The following is a 22,580-nucleotide window of genomic DNA, read 5'->3' as shown; positions in this document are numbered from 1 at the left end:
AATTAAAGTATTTGTTAGCATGATGCTTCCGACAGCCGACAGCGCATTTTCGGCCGAACAGAATCTGTCGTGCAGGCATTAAAATTTTTGTTGGCCAACACCAGAACGGCCGATTGTTCGCCAGTCAGTACAGATTTCGGCCGACAGACAGCAGATTAGCAAGACTGGGCATGCTCAGAAAAGAAAAAAGCGAAGGAAAGTTAACCATCACATGACATCACTTCTGCAGTTGGCTGTTGTTGGCCGACAAAATTCGTGTGCAGTCTTTTGCAGTTTTCAACAGACAGGACAGCCCTGGGCAAAAGACGGCCGATCGTTCGGCCGACGATCAGTACGTGTGTACGGGGCTTTAGGCTGCGTTCACACTTGTCTGGGTGGTTGCAAGTGTGGGAATGTTCCTACACCTGCAACCACCTGCAGCCAAAACATGCTGCTCCTTTACAGACTTGTGGGGGCTGCCATTCATTCTCAATGGCACCCCCACACATCTAAACAGGCAGTGTGTTTGTGAGTGCAGAAAATTGCATGGTGCAAAAGCGCTATGTAATTTACCTGCAGCTTCAGTTTTAAAAATGTTCAGGGACCTTTTTCTTGCATTTCCCGCAGGTACAGCAGCCCTTTCAAGATAATGGACTGCTGTGTTTGCGCAAACGCGGTGCGCATTGAATGCATAGGTGTGAACCAAGCCTTAGGGTTCACAATCAGGAACTGCTGAAGAGGTGGGCGGTGACTTAATGATCTCCACCTCGTTCAATCAGAAAATTCTATGCATTAGTGCCAGTGTTCTGTCAGAATAGTGCTATCTATCAGATTGCATCAAATCAACAGCAGCGCTCAGATAATAATCCAAAAGTTTTCCAGTGACTTGAGACATATGTGTTTGTGATTAAGGAATGATAAATCCACCACCAAGAGGAAGAAACACTGTCTCTTACCAGATTCAGGTGACTGCTGGGTTTAGCAGCAGTCAGAATGCGCTCTTGTATGATCACTTGATCAATGAGTCCAGACTCCTTGGAAACATGAGGAAAGACTCCAACAGTGTGTAGATATGAAAATAGAAAATGATTATTGCGCAAATATCGCTAAAAAACACTTTCTCTCCACAACAACGAGCATGGTTTCACAAACAGTAGTGGCTAGGACTTGTTTCCAACCAAAAATATGGCCGACCTCCAGTGGTGTGCTGTAACTGCGTCACGTGGGTAAGCTCCTACTGACGCGTTTCATCATATGTGACATCATCAAGGTGCGTGGCCACGTAATGTTAACCCACTCTATTTATAATAGCACAAACCGGAATTGGGCGGAGATCGAATTCGGAACAACATTATAAAAATATGTCTTGGCAGTAGTGATTAAACCATACAGTCCGTACTTTATTAGAATTAGAAGAATAAGATATCCACCAGAAACGGAGTGGAAACGTCCTCTCCGTATGGAACCTGGGACCGGAAGTGACGTACCGCCGAGTAACCAGAAGTAGTCATTCCTATAACCAACAAGCCGGAAACTATCAGATTCTGCTACCGGAAGTGACGTACGGACTAGAACAACTTACTGCGCATGCGCCATGCGTTCCACCATGGCCGCTATGCGTTCCAATAGATTTCCTAATGTGACAGAACACGAAGCAGACATCTTCTTACACCCATGCAAGTCTTGAATTTTACATTTATTTTATCAGTAAACTCCCCTTATATACTAAAATAGACTATTTCACCGCGACCGAGTGAAATAGTCTATTTCACTATATAATCAGTTTGTCGCTGAACAGTGCAGGATGTAGCAAGATGGCCATCGCCACCTTCTACCTGCAGGTTTCTTGCTATACTTACTAGAATATAATAATACTACAAATGTAATACTGTGATTCAGTATATAAGGTGAGTTTACTGCTAAAGTAAATGTAAAATTCAGTATTTGCGTGGATGTAAGAAGATGTCCGCCTCTGCTTCGTGTTCTGTCACATTAGAAAACCTACTGGAACGCATAGCAGCCATGTTGGAACTAGTTGTTCTAGTCCGTATGTCACTACCGGTAGCAGAATCTGGTAGGTAGCGGTATTCTGACAGAACACCGGGTTCACACCTGGGTGCAGCACAATTGACTCCGTGTTTTATATGTAGTTCCCATTGACTTTTATTAGACTGTGCCTTTTCGGAAAGCATATGAAAGATGCAGCATGTGCGACTTTGATGCGCTTTCATTAAAGCACACAGTGTAATAGAAGTCAATGGGAGAACATCTAAAACCATGTGTAAAATGCAGGTAAATCATGCATCACCCAACCCGTAGCACACTGCTCTAATTGAGAAAATTGCAAGGTGTCCTGTAAACGATGTCCATGCCAAGTAAGCGACCCCTGTGTTTATTATGCACCGCCCGGGACAAGGAACTCTGCGACAATCACTGTAGTAGTGGCGACTTCCACAGCAGTCTCACTGGTATATGGAAATGATCTGAGAATATCCACAATGCTAATCTCTTTGGAAGAATGTTCCTGAAGACCTAAGATATTTCCTCTGACTTATAAAGTGTTCATTTATGGCACTTTTCCACTGCATGGTACCGCATGGTACGTGGTAGGATGGTTCGGTACGGTTTGGTACGGCAGCGCTTTTCCACTACATGGTACGGCTCGGTACGGCTTGCTTAACCACTTTACCACTAAGTACTGTAATAGTACTGCGGCAAAGTGGCTCGCTCCAGTCTGACGACGTAGACCTACGTCGCCAGACTCCTCCCCTGTAGGCGGCGCTCGCGCGCCGCCGGAGGCGCCCTCCCGCTGTTTTCATTCACAGCGGGAGTCGGGCCAGGGGAGGAGCAGCGGCTCTGCCCCGATCGTCGGGGATCTAGTGTGGAGATCCGCCCGCCTGTGTAAACACAAGCGGGCGGATCTCCATAGTGACAGGGAGTGACAGATCGGACTGTTCAGCATAGCTGGACATCCGATCTGTCCCTGTCTCACACAGTCACCTCCCCCCCACACGTCAGTAAGCACCAGGCATACATTAACCCCTCCCTCTCCAATAAAGTTAACCCCTTTCCTGCCAGTGTAATTTTTACAGTAACAGTGCATATTTATAGCACTGATTACTGCAGTAATGTCACTGGTACCCCCAAAAGTGTCAAAAATGTCAGTCAAGGGTCCGATCTGTCCGCCGCAATGTCGCAGTCCCGCAAAAAAAATCGCAGATCGCCGCCATTACTCGTTTTAAAAAAAACACCAAAAATGACATAAATCTTTCCCTTTGTTAGTAAACACAATAACTTTTGCGCAAACCAATCAAAATACGCTTATTGCGATTTTTTTTACCAAACATGGGTAGCAGAAAACAAATTGGCCAAAAATTAAAAAAAAAATTGGTTTTTACATCTTTTTTGGGGGGAATTTCATTTAAAAAAATGTGAAAAATATTGTTATTTTCTCAAAATAAACGCACTTTTTTGTTTATAGCGCAAAAAGTAAAAATCGCACAGGTGATCAAATACCACCAAAAGAAAGCTCTGTTTGTGGGAAAAAAAGGACGTCAATTTCGTTTGGGTACGGCGTCGCACGACCGCGCAATTGTCAGTTAAAGTTGCACAGCGCCGAATCGCAAAAAGTGGCCCAGACGTAAGACAGCAAAATGCTCTAGTGGTAAAGTGGTTAACCACTTAAGCCCCGGAGGATTTGGCTGCTAAACGACCAGAGGGTATTTTGCGATTCGGCACTGCGTGACTTTAACGGACAATTGCGCGGTCGTGCGACGCTGTACCTAAACGAATTTGGCGTCCTTTTTTTCCCACAAACAGAGCTTTCTTTTGGCGGTATTTGATCACCTGTGCGATTTTTTGATCACGCGTTATAAACAAAAAAAGAGCGTAAATTTTGCAAAAATAGCAATATTTTTCCTTTTTTTTATATGAAATTCCCCCAAAAAAAAATGTAAAAATCAAAATTTTTTAATATTTTCGGCCAATTTGTTTTATGCTACCTATGTTTGGTAAAAAAAATCGCAAAAAGCGTATTTTGATTGGTTTGCGCAAAAGTTATTGCGTTTACTAACAAAGGGAAAGATTTTTGTCATTTTTGTTGTTTTTTTTTTTAACGCGTAATGGCGGCGATCTGCGATTTTTTTTGCGGTACTGCGACATTGCGGCGGAAAGATCGGACCCTTGACTGACATTTTTGACACTTTTGGGGTTACCAGTGACATTTCTACAGTAATCAGTGCTATATATATGCACTGTTACTGTAAAAATACACTGGTAGTGAAGGGGTTAACTTTATTTGAGAGGGAGGGGCTGTGTGTGTCCCTAGGGGCGTGATTCTAACTGTGATTGGCTGGGGCTTCAACTGTATGCAGAGTGATCAATGGATCTACATAGTAGATCCATGTGATCAGCTCTCATACAGAGAGGAGAATGACAGGCAGCTTGTTTACACAAGCTGCCTGACTTTCTCCCTCTCCCCCGCCGATCGCAGAGTGGCCGGCGGCGATCGGGTCCGCCGGTCACACGCGCGGGGGGGTCCGTGACCACGCGGGAGCGGGAGCGCGCCTCCGGCGGCGCGCGCTCGCTCCCTAAACCCTCACAGGCGAGCGACGTAGACCTACGTCACTTTGCCTGTGAGGGGCTGACCGCCGCCGTAGATAGTCGTGCGGCGGTCGGCAAGTGGTTAAACAGTACCACCTCGGTTGTGGTTCCAAGCGTTCCATACCTATACTATATCCCACAATCCTTCGCATGCAGCCTTGATTGTTTGTCACTACTAGCCACTGATTGGTCAGAGAATCGTTGTAATCCCGCCCACTTACTACTTTAGTGGAAAAGCAAACTGAGCCGAGTAGAGCCTATACAGTGCCGAAAGGTGCCGACTCGTACCACGCAGTGGAAAAGCAAACCGAGCCGAGCTGGGCCAAGCAGTGCCGAGTGGAGCCGAGCGGGTGTTTCGTGAGAATTACCTACCCGTGAGAAAAACCTACCCTCGTCACTTCCGGTCACGGCAGTGTGTGTAATGCGGCGGTTACATTAAAACAGCTGTGCTGCAATATGAGTCATCTCCACTCCTGTCCCTGTCACTTCACTGATCTTGGCTAGTAAATATAAAAGCGTCTGCGGGTGTGTGAAAAGATAAATCACGGAGCCGAGCGCCGCTTTTAGATTTACTAGCCAAGATCAGGGAAGTGACAGGGACAGGAGCGGAGATGACTCATATTGCAGCATAGCTGTTTTAATGTAACCGCTGCGTGGGTAGGTTTTTTTCACGGTACACCGTGATCATTTCTTACTAGTGCGCATGCGCACTAGTCAGCTCCTCAGCTGTTCCATTAGGTATCCGGGGCTGTGAGCATGCGCACTGCTGCGCTGCTCAGCTGTTCCTGGCAGGAAGTGACGAGGGTAGGTTTTTCTCACGGGGTAGGTAATTCTCACGGAACACCGGTACTTGCAGTGGAAAAGTGCCTTTAGTGTCCATGCACACTAGGGGCAGAAAAAATGCCACAACCTTTGGCAGAAAAAAGTGTCATAAAAAAATGCTCATAGTGACTCCTATTGCAGCTCACCATATCTAGTAATAGCAGGCATAATAAATAAGTATTTACAAAACTGCATGCATTGATAAAAGACTTCTCCGGAACATCCGTTAACTTATGGAATAGAATAGTTTGCATGTTGAAATGTTGAAACCACACGTATGTCACTTTCATTTTTACTACAGGAAACTACCTTACTATTCATATCTGACGTGAATAGAGACTGCAATGTGCAACTATTACTGAACTGAAACTCCTTATGAGAAATGCTAGATTGTACAGAAAGACTACAGTGAAATCTGGAGTCTGAAATGAATTCAGGATTGAACTGTGAAAATGGATAAATAAATTCATCTGTTTGCAGTGCTGGAAGGATGTGAGTGCGGTGATGTGAAGGTGAATTGATCAGTGGAGGAAGGGCAGCTCCGGGAACATCAGGATGCATTGACAGTCATGGAGCATCAGGTGCTTGTCCTCTGTGTAACCACGCAAGGTCACCCGGACAGACTGCAGCCTGGCATATTTAGAAATGAGATTGCATTGTGGGGGTGGTGCATGCTTTGTCATCGGAGCCTGTAGGGAAAAATAAATCAGCAGGCCCGAGTTTAAAAATAGACCTTTTATCCTCTACGAGTAGAAGAAGATTCTTCTGTCCTTCTAGCACTTGGAATGGAAAGAGAGATCTTATGGATGCTGCAGTATAGTCCGCTGTATATCAACACAACATGGCCTGTGCGGTGTACTGGGCTGTTATGCAAAGTGCTGAAACCCATAGTGACCCGTCATATTTTATTATAGGCCCTTTTCACACAGACAGTCCAATCAGGTGAACCTGTCAGTTTTTCAGGCGAACCTGAACGGAATTTCCATGTAAGGCTAGCCATAGACGGTTCCTGCTGAACAGGCTGAGATTTGAACCACGTATGGGCAGGTTGAATGTACCAAGTGGATCGATCAATCCACTTGGGTACAACCAGTTGCAGGATTTTATGTGCGATTATCGCTAGCAGCTGCTAAAGGGCGCTAAGCAATAATTACTGTCTTCTTCTGATGGGGATTGCTTCCCACCGGTAGAATACAATCTGTGTTGATGGAGGAATCATGCAAATTTCTTTCCTTTAATCCGTGGTTGCAGGAAAGAAATTTGCACCGTGTTTGGCCTGCTTAAAGCAGAGTTCCGGGCACGAAAACTATTTTTCAGTGAACATACCCCCGGGACAGTCAGGGCTAGTACATTCCACAATGGCTAGCCTCTGATCTTTCCCGGTTCGCACTTACCTACAAGAAGAAATACTCACTTTTAAAATTTCTTCTCAAGCGTTGCCATCTCTGTTGTGGGCAGCTGAAGCCAGCGCGATCCTCTTCTGCATCCTCTTCCGCGTCTTCTTCTCCCAGAATGCGCCTGCACCGGCCCCCTCGTCACTTCCGGTGCAGCGCCGCATTCCTCCACAGCTTCTGGGCATGCCCAGAAGATGTTTAGCAGGGAATGCGGCGTCGCCCCGGAAGTGACGAGCAGGGCCGGTGCCGTCGCATTGATTCCTGGGAGCGATGACGTTCAGCTCCCAGGAATCATCGCAAGACAGGAAGTGACGGCGGAGCCGCGGCACAGAGGGAGGAAGTGGAAAATAGGTGAGTATATTCAATCTACAATTACAAGGTGAGTGAAAAAAAAATGCCTAACTATCCAATTCCTTTTCAGGTGAAGGAGACCAAGCGGATGGGCACAAAAAAAAAAAGGTCGATTTTGTGCCCGGAACTCCGCTTTAAGGCTGGGTTCGCACTGTGTACGCGGCTCACAACAGGGTCCATTGCGTCCCTGTTCTCCGTTTCAGGGATGAATCAGGCCAAAATTTTTGCCTGAATTCAGACCTGAAACTGAGCCAAAGACGCACAGGACCCTTGTGCAATCCGCTCAGCGGCCACGTTGGAAGCTGGTCACAATCTCTTGTCATGCGAATTGGATGCGGGGAAACCCTCATCTGATTCACATCAGTGTGAACCCAGCCTAAGTCTATGGGCATGTATAAATGGACCTGAATCCATTTACATACAATTACCTCCAAGTCCATTCAGGTCTGGAACAAAAAATGGATTAGGTCTGCATCCTTTTCCATTTCTTTACACCTGAATGTGACAGTTTAGAGATAGTCTGATGTAAACGGATGCAAGTCTATGTACATCTGGCCACCCATAGATCTAATATGGGTCTGGTCAGCTTCTGCAACAAAAAACCAAACAGGTGCAAAAGTAAAATTTCTGCTGTTCTGCCGCAGCTTGGCAGGGGATCTGTTCACGGACAGGGCTTGTATGTAAAGCTGGCCATACATGGATGGAAATACGGCCAGGAATCTGCTGAATTTTCATCCATGGATGGGTACCGAGGTCCATCGATCGCCTTATGTACAACCAGTCTGTCTGTTTTTTCCCAAACGATCAGTGCTCCAGGCTATAGCCAGGGCCATCTTACTGAATGGGCACGCAGGGCAGTTGCCCGGGGCCCCACTTGCCCAGCGACCCAGCCCCAGCCAAGCATTAGTCCTGATTCCCGTGTACATACCACCGCCGAAAATAGCAGGTGGCAAGCGTCTGTCATCCCTGCGCTGCTGTCAGGCCACTTGGGCCATGGAGGGGGAGCCCACAACTGCAGGAATGCCTGTCTGCCTCCACAGGAACAGGCACACACATGACAGTCGAGTCTGATTCCCGTCCGTGTGTGTGTTCACCGGACCCAGCCGCCCAACCTAGAATCTGTCATTAGCCTGGCACTGCTGTGCCAATAAATATTACCTTGTAGATAATTTGCATTTTTATTCTCATGGGTAATTGTGTAGGCGGGGCCCCACTGCACTGCATTGCCCGAGGCCCTTTAATACTCTTAAGATGGCACTGGTTATAGCAAACCTTAATGGTGATTGTATTCTGATGTAGGGGAAGTCTTCCAACTGTGAGAATACAATGCCTTGGTTGGGCGTATTCCCCAATCCACATCAAACGTGGATGATGACTAATGGATAATTTTTACATTCGACTCGCTGGTTGAAGAAAAAATGACTATGAGTATATGAGCTACCTAAGGGGCCTTACTGTAGCTACAGTATAGCACAACTACAGCCATAACTAGTCACAGATAACAGAGTCTGATTGCATAGTCTGTTCTCTTTAACCACTTAAGCCCCGGAGGATTTGGCTGCTAAACGACCAGAGGGTATTTTGCGATTCGGCACTGCGTGACTTTAACGGACAATTGCGCGGTCGTGCGACGCTGTACCTAAACGAATTTGGCGTCCTTTTTTTCCCACAAACAGAGCTTTCTTTTGGCGGTATTTGATCACCTGTGCGATTTTTTGATCACGCGCTATAAACAAAAAAAGAGCGTAAATTTTGCAAAAATAGCAATATTTTTCCCTTTTTTTTATATGAAATTCCCCCCAAAAAAATTGTAAAAATCAAAATTTTTTAATATTTTCGGCCAATTTGTTTTATGCTACCTATGTTTGGTAAAAAAAATCGCAAAAAGCGTATTTTGATTGGTTTGCGCAAAAGTTATTGCGTTTACTAACAAAGGGAAAGATTTTTGTCATTTTTGTTGTTTTTTTTTTAACGCGTAATGGCGGCGATCTGCGATTTTTTTTGCGGTACTGCGACATTGCGGCGGACAGATCGGACCCTTGACTGACATTTTTGACACTTTTGGGGTTACCAGTGACATTTCTACAGTAATCAGTGCTATATATATGCACTGTTACTGTAAAAATACACTGGTAGTGAAGGGGTTAACTTTATTTGAGAGGGAGGGGCTGTGTGTGTCCCTAGGGGCGTGATTCTAACTGTGATTGGCTGTGGCTTCAACTGTATGCAGAGTGATCAATGGATCTACATAGTAGATCCATGTGATCATCTCTCATACAGAGAGGAGAATGACAGGCAGCTTGTTTACACAAGCTGCCTGACTTTCTCCCTCTCCCCCGCCAATCGCAGAGTGGCCGGTGGCGATCGGGTCCGCCGGTCACACGCGCGGGGGGGTCCGTGACCACGCGGGAGCGGGAGCGCGCCTCCGGCGGCGCGCGCTCGCTCCCTAAACCCTCACAGGCGAGCGACGTAGACCTACGTCACTTTGCCTGTGAGGGGCTGACCGCCGCCGTAGATAGTCGTGCGGCGGTCGGCAAGTGGTTAAAGACCCCGTTCACACTGGGGGGACCTGTCAGGCGACCTGGTCACCTGACAAGTCGCCGTGGGTCGCCTGCCATAGAGCAGCACAGGAGCCGTTCTAATAGGAGCGACACAAGTCGCTCCGACTTAGAAAAAGGGTCCTGAGCTTCTTTGGGGCGACCTGGAGCGACCTGCATTGACTTCAATGATATGAAGTCCATGCCAGGCCGCTCCGAGGTCGTGGTGCGAGCTGTGCACCGCGACTTCACAGTTCGCCCTGGCAAGTCGGGTCGCCCCAGTGTGAACGGGGTCAAGTAATATATAGAAATGTGGATTACCATAAAATCTAATGTGTTCATAAAATTGGATGAGGTTTAATAAAAACAGTGACTGGATAAGCTGGAGCGCTGCTTTATCAGATGTAAGCAGATGGTAACCCTGGCCATAGCTTCATATTATTTTCATTTCTCTTGCATTTTGATTGCTAGAAAATGTTCATTTTTAAACGGCTTAGAACTTTGCACCCCCTGAAAGGATATATGCAAGTATCCAAAAAAATGCCAAAAACAAGGTTCTAAAAAAGTAATTAGCAATACCTAATTAACCTAAATATCAACAGAAACCATAACCCATAAAAGCATTTAAAGCTTTTAAAATCCTCCCTTGCTGGTGAGGTTTAACTCCCTACATTGTAAGGGTTAAAGAGGAAGTAAAGTCTGCAATATTTATTCTTTCTTTTTTACCTGCAAAACAATTGCATAATCTGCTATTGTTGGGACACTTACCTGCAAACGAAGCCTGCGTCGTCCTCGCTGGAGGCCTTATCTATCTTTGCCCAGCTTCCTTCCTGGTCCGCGGCTTCGGCTGTGCTACTGGCCAGAGCCGCGTGACGTCAATCCCACGCATACACACGAGGGCCGCCAGACAAGGGTTCTGAAGAAACGGCACGGGCGGCCATTCCTTCAGAGCGCATGCCCCGATGACGTTATCGGCTGCATATAATGTAAATATCTCCTAAACAGTGCATGTTTAGGAGATATTTAAAGTACCCATAGGTAAGGCTTATTATAGGCTTACCTATAGGCAGTGGCGTATTTAGGTTTTGTTTTGCCCTAGGCCTGACTAAACTTGTGCACCTCCTAATTTAAATATGACCCACCCCTTCTTGTAAAGGCCACACCCTTTCCTTTTTATGACCCGTCCTGTCATCTGTAAATCACAGACCACAACCACAGTCTATCAGTGCAGCCTCATCAGTTCCCATAAGTTCAGCCCCATCAGTGCAGCATATCAGTGCTGCCTTATCAGTGCAGCCTCATTAGTACCCATCAGTGCAGTTTATCAGTACCCACCATTGCTGCTTCATCAGTGACCATCAGAGAAGCATATTAGTGCCCATCAGTACAGCCTATTAGCGCCCATCAGTGCAGCATATGAGTGCTCATCAGTGCCTGGGGGCAGAGAAGAGTAGGCGGAGCATTTGGCTGCAGTGCCACACTTATTAGCATTGGCGGCCGTCGGGCCAGTTGTATTAAGTGTGGTCGCCGGCCTGCGGTCTGTCTGAATGTCCTGACCGGTCGGTATTATCATACTGGTAGGTAGAGTATGACCGCTTTATGGGGGTACCAAACTGATTTGCCTCCTGGACCCTGCCCTCTGGCCCAATTCACCACATAAGACCGGCACTTTACAAATAGGGTAGCGCAAGCCGGGGGGACCCTTTTCATGCCGGGAGGAGGCTGTTTATTTTTTTTTGTGCATGGTGCAGCTTTTTGCTGCCCCCCCTGTAAAGTGCCGCCCTAGGCCTGGGCCTTGTTGGCCTAGGCCAAGATACAGCACTGCCTATAGGTACAAACGCTAAAGGTAAGTTTACAACCACTTTAATTGCTTGTTATGCCTAGGTTTCCAGTAACAAAGACTCTTACTTACTGCAGCCCTTGGTCCCCCCCCGGCAGCCGTGACACTACAGCATGTGGGTGGTTCCTTGGCAGCCTCCCCTGAAGGACTCCTGACTCCTCCCCCTTGACCAGTGCCCACAATAGCAAACTCCATGCTATTGGGGCACTGGTGGGTGTTTGCTCCTGATCCCTGCTCCATTCCTCCATAAGACACATAGCGGTTGGTTTACTAAAGGCAAACAAACTGTGCACTTTGCAAAGTGCAGCTGCACTCAGCAAGGGGGCATTTGCTCCAGAGCTTAGTAAAAGAGCAGAAGCTCTGCTGACTTCCTTCATCCAATCAGGTGCAAGCAAAAATGCTTTTTTTTTCTTTACCTTGCATGTGATTGGATATTCTTTGCAAAGTGAAGCCTGACCTAATTTACCAAGCTTTGGAGCAACTGCACTTGCAGAGTCTATTTGCCTTTAGTAAATCGACCTCATAGAGCCGTGGCTCAGCCCCGCCATCCGCTTTCTGCTCAATGGCTCACTGACTGTAATTGACAGTAGCAGGAGCCAATGGCACATCACTGGATCGAGCGGGAGCTCTGGTGAGTATTAGAGGGGCTGTGGGGGGAGCAGAACACAGAAGGTTTTTTACCTTCATGCATAGAATGTATAAAGGTAAAAAAAACTTCAACCATTTCAAACCACTTTAATAATGTCAGAGTGCTTACGGCTGCCGGAGCACCTTAGAGAAGAGGCTGCAGGGGCCAGTCTCAAAGCACTCTCCCTGGTACATTAGGCATTAACAATCATTTAACTCTTTCATGGTGGGGGGGCTTGTCTTGTCTTCCCCGGAGTTCAGCTTTAAAGCTGAGCTCTAGGATAAGCAAATATTTTCTAAATACAAGACCCACGTGTATTCTTTCTTGAATCTTGGTGTGCTTTGTGTGTTTCTTGCAGATCTTTACAGTAATCCAGTGTAAAACTTTCCCTCTGTGCAGGAGCTTCCTCTAATAAAGACCGGTCACTGCTGCTCTCTCTCCTTGTGCAGGGTGACTGGTCTCGACTCCACCCACTCCTGTAGCTTTCTGCAGGTAGCCTGTAGTGTGTGGGTCCTGCTGGGTCCTTCCCCCAGCCTTGCTCTCAGTACGGCTCAGTGATGATGCAACTAATACTTTTACAGGGTGATATCTGGGTTTTAAATAGCATGTGGTGCTCACAATTTGGATTTTTTTTATCTCTTGTAGCCTTTGAGCAATTTATTTAAATAAAAATAATTGGGTGCAAAGTTTAGCTTTAAAATTATCCAACACCTGGTATACTTATTTTTTCCTCCTAAAAATTTTAAATAGACATAAAAATAAAAAAAATAATATTTTACATAATTCCCATTAGTGGGGTCCATTAGGTCTCCCTGGTAATAAACATAGGCCTATGCGAAGACGTAATAACCAATCAGACATGTGGTCGGTTTTTAGATGATTTCTGATTGCCATGATCTGTTAAACAATGAGAAAAATGTCTGTCCATGATAAGATGGGCTTCCAAGCTTTTTGGGCTCCTTTTGGTCCTCTGAATGACCTTTCACCCCAAATGGTATTGAGTTGACCACTATTAATCCAAATTAGGATTGCCCTTTGACATGTCTATATACTTAACCTGTACATTCTTTGTGAAATTACTCAAGAAATGTTCATTAGACATGAATATAGACTCTCAATTATAATCAGTCTTGCAGTGCTGCCAAATGTATTAAATCAATCGAACCCTAAGGCTCCATGTACACGGGACGTTGTTAAAAGTCCCTTTGAATGCTGGAATTTTTAGGACGTTTGAAACGTCCGTTCGGTCGCGTTTGTACACGCGTTTAGCGGGCGTTTAGCAGCGTTTGCGGGCGTTTGCGTTTAGAAGCGTTCCTAGAAGTCAAAAAAATGATTCCCCTTTAAAATGGAAAAACGCGAACGCTAAACGCGGGTCATCGCGTTCAGACGCGTTTGGACGCGTTCAGACGCGTTCGGACGCGTTTGAAACGCCGGGAAACACACGTTCGAACGCAAATAATTGCGTTCTAAAAACAGTCCCTGAACTCAACTGCCTGCAAATGACTGTAAACGACCTGGTGTACATGGAAAGATAAGATAAAATGTAGATGGGTTCAGGGGCTTCTGAAAAAAACGCCCAACTGCTCCTAAACGGCCATTTCCAGCGTCCCGTGTACATGGAGCCTAAATCTATAAATACAAACATTTTAACACTAATTAGTGCTTGTTGTTCAGTTGACTATCTAGAAGAAAGAATGAATGCTCCAAAAACATTTCAGCCTGTACAGGAAATGCAGTCTCTTTCCAATGACATTGTTTTATATGTTTTCCAGACAACAAATTAACTATTACACAGACAGTGCAGTTAGTCCCCGTTCACATTAGGTCGCTCCGACTTAGGGGCGACCTGTGAAGTCGCGGGCAGCGCAACTTCGGCGCGACTTGCACGGACTGCACATAATGGAAGTCAATGCAAGTCGCCTCCAGGTCGCCCCGAAGTAGTACAGGACCCTTTTTCTAAGTCGGAGCGACTTGTGTCGCTCCTATTAGAACGGCTCCTGTACTACACAGTGGGAGCGACGGTGCACGACTTGTCAGGCTGACCAAGTCGCCTGACAAGTCGTACCAGTGTGAATGGACAAAACCCTCCCATCAAGAGTTATCGACCTAAGGTGGCCATACTTAATAACAATTTAGGGTCAATCCAGGTGTGAGTGCAAACAAGCAATTCATCATCGATTCAAATATTGAAAATGCATCACATACGGTATTGACTAAAAATACGCTCTATCAGAACAATCTATTAAAACCAATAATTGAATCCATGTGTAATATAGTCAGTTGCCTGAGACACATCAAATATTCGTTCTATCGATAAGAAAGGATCAATAAAATTCTGCCATAGCCGATTGACTTGTCAGTGTCAAAACAGATGAAAAGTTTACTAAATTGATCAAATGATGGGTCTGTAGTTGACAATTTGTATTCATGTTTATCATTTTAGCTAAATGATTGATTAAATGATCATATTGTTACACGAATGGCCACCCACTGTACACCTGTTGGGAGCTGATTTGGTAAAATGTAGCCTTTAAAGCAGTAGTAAACTGCAAAAATGAAACACCGAAAAATATTCTCCCTGCAAGTTAGGAGCATATTGCGCTAGCATGCATGGCATGCTAGCACAATATTAATTAATATTTAGTTACATAGTTACATAGTTACATAGTTGGTGAGGTTGAATAAAGACAAAAGTCCATCCAGTTCAACCTGTGTAGATGTGTGTGGCTGTAATCATCTTGCATACCCCTGAATGTTCTGATCCTTGAGATGTACGTCTAAGAGTCTTTTGAAAGCCACCATACTACCCGCAGAAACCACCTCATGTGGTAGAGAATTCCACAATCTTGTAGCCCTAACAGTAAAGAACCCCCCACGTTGCCTGAGGTTAAAACGCTTCTCCTCTAATCGCATTGTATGCCCCCGAGTTCTCATGCAATCCCTTCGACTGAACAGCTTTTTTTCTAAGCCTAGATCCCCATTTAGATATTTAAAAATTGCTATCATGTCCCCCCTCAGGCGTCTCTTCTCCAGGGAGAATAAATCAAGCGATTGCAGACGCTCCTCATAATCAAGGTCCTCCAATCCCCTAATTAGTTTAGTTGCCCTTCTCTGGACTCTCTCCAGCTCCAACACATCCCTTCTGAGGACTGGTGACCAGAACTAGACCGAATACTCCAGATGAGGTCGGACCAGAGTTTTATAAAGTGGAAGGATTATAGTCTTATCTCTGGAATACATCCCTTTCTTTATGCATGCTAATATTCTGCTAGCCTTGGCAGCTGCCGCTTGACATTGCATGCTGTTGCCTAGTCTATCATCAACCAAGACTCCCAGATCCTTCTCCATTTTTGATTCTCCCAAGGGTTCCCCTCCTAACGTGTATTGTGCTTTTATGTTTCTAGTCCCCAAGTGTAAAACCTTACACTACTCCACGTTAAACCTCATTTGCCATGTCTTTGCCCACTCCGTTATTTTGTCCAGGTCATTCTGTAGGATATCTGCTTCATGCTGTGCTGTTATTGCCCTGCCTAATTTTGTGTCATCTGCAAAAACTGATATTGAACTACTGGTCCCGTCCTCAATGCTGTTTATGAATAAATTGAACAAGGTTGGTCCTAGGACTGAGCCTTGGGGGACCCCGCTTACTACCTCAGACCAGTCTGAGTACGCGCTGTTTATTACCACCCTTTGGACACGCCCTTTTAGCCAGTTCCGTATCCAAGAGCAAACCCTGCTGTCGATACCTGCAGACCTTATTTTATAAATTAAGCGCTTATGGGGAACTGTATCAAATGCCTTAGCAAAATCTAGGTACACCACATCCACTGGTCTGCCCCTATCTAGCTCACAGCTCACCTCCTCGTAGAATGTTAAGAGATTGGTTTGACAAGAACGCCCATTTGTAAACCCGTGCTGGTTACTACTGATGATGCTGTTGTCCTTAGCAAACTCTACGATATAGTCCCTTATCATCCCCTCCAGAAGTTTACATACTACTGATGTCAGACTGACAGGCCTATAATTTCCCGGTATATGCCTCTGACCCTTTTTGAATATCGGAATCACGTTAGCTTTCCTCCACTCCCCTGGTACATCTCCTGTCCTAATACTGTCCGCAAAGATCAGGAGCAGTGGTCTGGATATAACCTTACTGAGTTCCTTGAGTACTCTCAGATGTACGCCATCCGGGCCTGGTGATTTGTTTGTGTTGAGGTTATCCAGCCTTTCCCTGATTTCACCCTCTGTTAGCCATAGTGGCAAGTCCTGTGTATTACTACTAACCATACAGTCATGGTCAGTGTACCCCTCCGATTCCTGTGTAAAGACTGATGAGAAAAAAGCATTCAGCACGGTTGCTTTTTCAGTGTCCTCTGTAACCATCCTCCCATCATTGTTAATTATGTGTGCAATATGCTCTGCCCTAGTTTTTTTGCTGTTGATATACTTAAAGAATTTCTTTGGGTTTTTTTTGCTATCCTCCGCTATTTGTCTCTCAAAGTCTATTTTAGCCATCTTGATTTTGTGTTTACACTTCCTATTTGCCTCCTTGTAATGGTCGAAAGCCAATACTGTGCCCTCTGATTTATATTTCCTGAAGGCCAATTTTTTTCCCCTAATAAGTTTTTTAACGCTCCGGTTTAGCCAGCCAGGTTTGGCTTTGTCCCTTCTAAATTTATTTCCCATAGGAATGCACTGCAAGATGCCTTTGCTTAATATGTTCCTAAAGCATTCCCATTTTTCCTCTGTGGTCAGGGATCCCAGGGTTCGGTCCCAGTTTACCCTTTCCATCAACAAGTACAATTTTGGAAAGTTTGCCCTTCTGAAGTTAAGGGTTCTTATGTTCCCCACTTGCCTTGCTATATTGTTATTTACGCTAAATGTGATCATCCTGTGATCGCTAGAGCCCAGGTTGTCCTGGACTCCTACCTCCGAGATTAGGTCTGGGTCATTAATGATCAATAGATCCAGGATTGTGTTTTCTCTGGTAGGGGAATCCACCAACTGTGACATGTAATTATCCTGTAAGGTTTCCGTGAATTGACGGCCCTTATGTGAGTGTGTAGTCCCCTCTCCCCAGTCAATGTCGGGATAATTGAAGTCCCCCAATATGATGACTGATCCTAGCTTTGCCACTTTACCCAAAAGTGCTAAAAATTCCAGCTCTACCTCCTCCCCTTGTTTAGGTGGCCTATAGCAAACCCCCACAATTACTTTTCCCTTTTCTCCTTCCCTATGGAGTTCTACCCACACGGATTCTAACTCCATACTCATCCCTTCCGTAATGTCACTCTTCTCTATCACCCTTACATTATTCTTGACGTAGAGGCATACCCCTCCCCCTCTTTTTCCTACCCTGTCCTTCCGGTACACTGAATACCCTTGGATATTTGCCAGCCAGTCATGTGAGGGGTCGAACCAAGTCTCCGTTATTCCCACTAGGTCTATGTCCTCCTCATGTACTAACATTTCCAACTCATCCATTTTATTAGCTAGGCTCCTGGCATTAGCATATACCCCTCTTAGTTTTACGGAAGTTAAACGTGATTGGTTATGTTTATTCCTGTTTGGTCTGCGGTTCTCCCGCACAGACCTACCAATAGATGTTGTGGACCTACTGTCGCTGCTGACCCTACAACTGCCTTCAGTCCTTTGCTCCCTCCTAACTGACTCTACTTCTGAGCCCTCCCCCCCCCGTCTCCTAGTTTAAAAGCTATATTAATATTAATGAAAGACTTACCTGATAACTAAAGCCCTCTAGTGCAGTGGTCGTCAACTCCGGTCCTCGGGACTCACTAACAGGCCAGGTTTGCAAGATAACTAAATGACATCACAGGTGATCTCATTTGCTGCTCAGTGATTGCAGTATTCTGGTCTGCATCTCCCCAAGGAAATAACTTAAAATCTGGCCTTTTAGTGGGCCCCGCGGACCGGAGTTGAGGACCACTGCTCTAGCGGAGTGCTGTCATGGCTCCCCCGGAGCTTCCATCTTCACCCAGTTTTCCTTCCAGGTTCGCAGGCTGAGGCTGTGTAACTGGCCAAGCCACAAAGATGTGGGAGTCATGGCTGCGGCATGGCTCTCTTTATGGATGCGGTGGTGACATCACCAGTGCTGCTAAAGTAAATATTACTTTACCTACTGGTAAGACTTATTATGTGCTTACTTGTAGGTATAAATCATGAAATGTATGTAACTTGATGTTATTTACACTATATGGCCAAATGTTGGTGGAAACTTGACCATCACTTTAAACCATGGATATTAACATGGAGTTGCCCGCCTTGGCAGTTATAGTAGCCTTAACTTTTCTGGGAAGGCTTTGCACAAGAACTTGGAGTATATCTGTAGGTATTTGTATCCATTTAGCCAAGGAAGTGAGGTCTGGTACTGGTGTTGGACAAGAAGACTTGGCTCACAATCAACGTTCACTTCATCCTAAATGTATTCAGTTGGGTTGGGGTAAGAGCTCTATGATGACTGGCTTTACAGCAATCTCATCAAACCATCTCTTTATGGAGCTGGCCATGTGCACAGGAGTACAGTTATACTAAAACTATGGGTACAGTCATACTGGAACTTTGTACAGTTACCACAAGGCTGGAACTCACAATTGTCTACAATTGACTAATGTAGTGTGTGCAGTACCATTTACTGCAACCTTCATTAGAATCACATTAAATCAATAATATGGAGTTCCATATACTTCCACACACTTCATGGCCATATAGTGCATGCTTACATTTAATTATTATTTGAATTAAAAGTGGTCATAGGCTGGTAGAATTTCAGACCATTTGTTTGATTTTCTAATGGTTATCGACGAGCAGGATGGAAAAATCTTTTAGAACAAAAGAAATTGCAGCTGTGAATGAGGTTTTTGTGTGGAAAAAATCATGCATATTGCGCATGTTCTAGGCACAAAGGAAACCTGTTTATTGTCTTGGATTCCATTCAAGTAGCAGGTGTGGATGAAACTTTATGGGATTTCGAATGAAATTAGTTGACTCAAAGACGGAACGTTTAAATGCTCTGTCATGATTTTTCAGATTTCCGTTACAGACATTAGAACGAAATTCTACTTTTATATGGCCAGCTTAAAGCAGACCTACACACATTACGTTAATGTGCTTTCTCTCTTTTGGTTCCTCCTCCTGCCCCATTGCAGAACTGGAAAATGTTTCAATATGATTGGTAAGGAACAGTACAGTTGGTAAAGGACAGCACCCCCAGCTACCTCCTGGGATTGCCAAGACACACATTCCCAGGAGGAAGTTTTACCAAGGATGTATGCATGCAGCAAGATTCTGTGCATGCGCAGGTCCTGAAGACCTGGCTGAGACCCACAGGATGTCTGTGCACTTGTCGGGATTTTCACATATGTGCACAGTTGGGTCTCTGCCATGTCCTAGATTCCAGAAATTAGCGGAAACAGTGTGAATGCACAAAAATCCCCGGAAAGTGCCCACACGTGTCGCAGTTTTTTGCCATGTGCTAAATACTTGGCAGAGAATTGTGCAAGTGTTGGATTTTAAAAAATGGCGATGCAGAAGAGTGGCAGTAGGTAAGGTAGTGAAGCCAAGGAAAAAGGCCATTTTAGGTTCTTATATGAAAACTCAAGGGAATCAACCCTTTCCTTGCACTTACCTTTATTACTTTGAGAAAAGTATAAAGAAAGCTGATAATTTATCATTTATCCATATCCATTTATTATTTAAATACTATTATATATCAGGACACTGGATAGATCTAAAGGAGGAACAGCTGTTACTTTATTAGCAGATTAGGTTCTCCTTCTCGTTCTTTCATGCAGAGACACTGATAGTCCGATATGTTTCATATGGTGCACACCAGAGAAATTCTGTGTCAGTTGTAAGTGGAGTCCGCCTTCTGGTTGTGAATGAGGCAAATGGCTTTTTGCAAATCCCATAATCTTATTATGAAGGTCTAAAACCTTGTGCCATAGTTACCTACGATACACAAAACTCATTGTGTTGTGTTAATATTTTCTGGCAAACAACAGTTCACAAAGTGCAGTAACTCACATCAATTAATTCATCTTTCACTTCTCTGATTACAGTAAACTGAAATCTGATTGGTTGCCTGAGTTACCATCTTTTATCCACCATTTTTATCTCTGCTTATCAATTATTCACAGAACTCAGAAATCCTAGATGTCCGGATAGCATAATAACTGCTGCTTGTAATTTCCTAGAAGAATATGCCTTGAGATGATTTATCATAAGTCCGCAGAAGAAAAAAAACGAGGTTACCGAAACACACCACAAGGAGAGCATCATTCTATACTTATTCAGTATGACATCTTGGATTACCATATAGATTATGGGGCCTATGAGCTGGTTGCATACTCAAAGAGGATCTGTGGTTCTACTACAGAGCAGATCTCATTTATGAAACTATCTAAAATGAGATCTGTCTGTATTGTGTTATCAACCAGTCAGATTCCAAGTCATCATACCTTGCCACCTCTGACTGGTTGCTAAGGATCTTAACCAGTACACCTTGATATAGTGATAATCTTCTCCTTTATTCACATAAAGGTACAGGATCACAGACCAACATTTTGGTACCTCACAGGATCCATGTTTCAAGGCAGAAAAATGAGGTTCTTAAATGTCAGCTTGTAATGCCTATCACAGTGTCATGTGGGCGAACATGTGGGCGAACCTGTAAGGAGTGCGACGGATATTTTACTACTTCTCTGATTGGTTGCTGACAATGCCAGTTCTTATTTCATGCAGTTTGGTTTTTGGTTTATAAAGGTCAGCCTGCCTAACTGTCCAAACAAGGCCAATAACATAAGAACAATCACTATGAGGTACCAAAGGGTCATCAGTTTTACTTTATATTGCATTGGCATGTTATATAATGATTTGTTGGGCACATAGAACCGCTTATATTACAGGACCAGTTTGGTTAAATGGCGGGGGAGCCCACCAATATGTTTTTGGACCATTGGAGGAATTGGAGACCCATGGAAACATAAAGGAGCAACTACAATTCCATGATCACCATCATTTAACTCCTCCTCTGCGTGACTATACAGCTTCTCAATCCTGCCCATGGTGTAATTGGGCTTAGCAATTAACTTAATTCTTCCTAGAGCAGCCTTTTTCAACCAGGGTGCCTTCAGGTTTCATCAGGGGTGCTATAGAAAAGTCCTTAAAAATTGCCCAAAAATTGTAAACAAGCCAGCAGGTGGATGAAGCCTGCCTTTTAGCTACAGAAAGCCACCGGTTTTCATTGTGTACTATTACCTTCCAACCTCTGGCGTCTTAACAACCAATGATGTCATTGGTTGTTAGGTGAACGTTGGCTGCCTGCAGAACATATTTGTTTGCTCCTACCCCACCTTTTTCCATCAGTTTTGAGGTCACATTAGCTGAATGAGGGTGAGAAGCTGAGGGCAAAGAGAAACAATGGAATACTAGTCAGCACCAGTTTTCAAAGGTGTATTGGCTTTGGAAGATTAGATTGCCTCTAACGTTGGGTGTCCTACATGTGTGGATGTTGCTGTGTTCTGGAAAACTCTTAGTTTATTTTTTTTTATATTTTATAATGGGGTGCCTCAAAATTGTCCAAAATTTTAGAGGGTGCCTAAAGTGAAAAAAATTTTTAGGTCTACTTTAAAGGGAAATGAAAGCTAAATAAGTTTGCTGTTATTGTTTTTCTTTTCCTCAACAAAATGGCTGTCATATTGATCCTCTGGTGGCTGCATCTAGTGGGTACCTGAAAAATACACAAGTTAACTCGGACCTTGGACAAATATTTGTACTGGGTCAGGGTCTGCTCACATGTAGAGCCAAACGTAAAGTGAAGAATAGGGAAAGTATTCCTCAGCTTTAAATCTCTCCTACATTAAATGAGCATTAAACATGGAGGAAGGGGGCACATGGTACTAATATGTTACAGGGGACCGGAGTACTGGAGTAGAGCCTTAAAGCATAAATCAATCTCTTAGGCCCCAGTCCAGAGCTGCTGGTTTATAGCATCAATCTGTAAAATGTGCAATATACAAAGCAGTATTTTCATTTTTTAATGATATCACTAACAGACATTTTCCCTTTCTCCAGGTATGAATGCCGCTGTCCGTGCTGTTGTTCGCATGGGAATCTATGTAGAAGCCAAAGTTTACTTTGTCCATGAGGTAGGCATGAATAACACCTTTCTGTTTGATATTTGTATGGTGATTTCAAGTTAATTTCAAGCAAACAGATAAATATACAGTGATAATACTGTAGATATACTGTATATAAACTTTCAGCTGCCAAAACCTTTCATGAGACCCTAGCATTTCTTATCGCAACTTTCTCCTCCAGTGTCACCTGCTTTCTTGAGCATCATCTCATACTAATATTCTCTTTGTTTAAGTGACTCTAAGACTCCATCAGAGTTGTATAAAGTACTC

The 22,580-nt window shown here is 44.5% G+C and overlaps 1 protein-coding gene across 3 annotated transcripts in view; it reads left to right on the top strand.

Annotated features, from left to right (window-relative positions):
• PFKP (phosphofructokinase, platelet) overlaps window positions 1–22,580 on the top strand; it is a 166,522-nt gene that overhangs the window by 9,566 nt on the left and 134,376 nt on the right. For all 3 annotated transcript variants that reach the window (XM_082257730.1, XM_082257731.1, XM_082257729.1), the window contains exon 2: window positions 22,246–22,319. In XM_082257730.1, the coding sequence (XP_082113856.1) occupies window positions 22,246–22,319 (74 nt within the window). The remainder of the gene's footprint in view (window positions 1–22,245; window positions 22,320–22,580) is intronic.

The sequence above is a fragment of the Pelophylax lessonae genome (genome assembly GCF_965119305.1).
Source record: "Pelophylax lessonae genome assembly, chromosome: 5".
NCBI lineage: Eukaryota > Metazoa > Chordata > Amphibia > Anura > Ranidae > Pelophylax > Pelophylax lessonae.
This window is presented reverse-complemented; position numbering and strand designations above follow the sequence as displayed.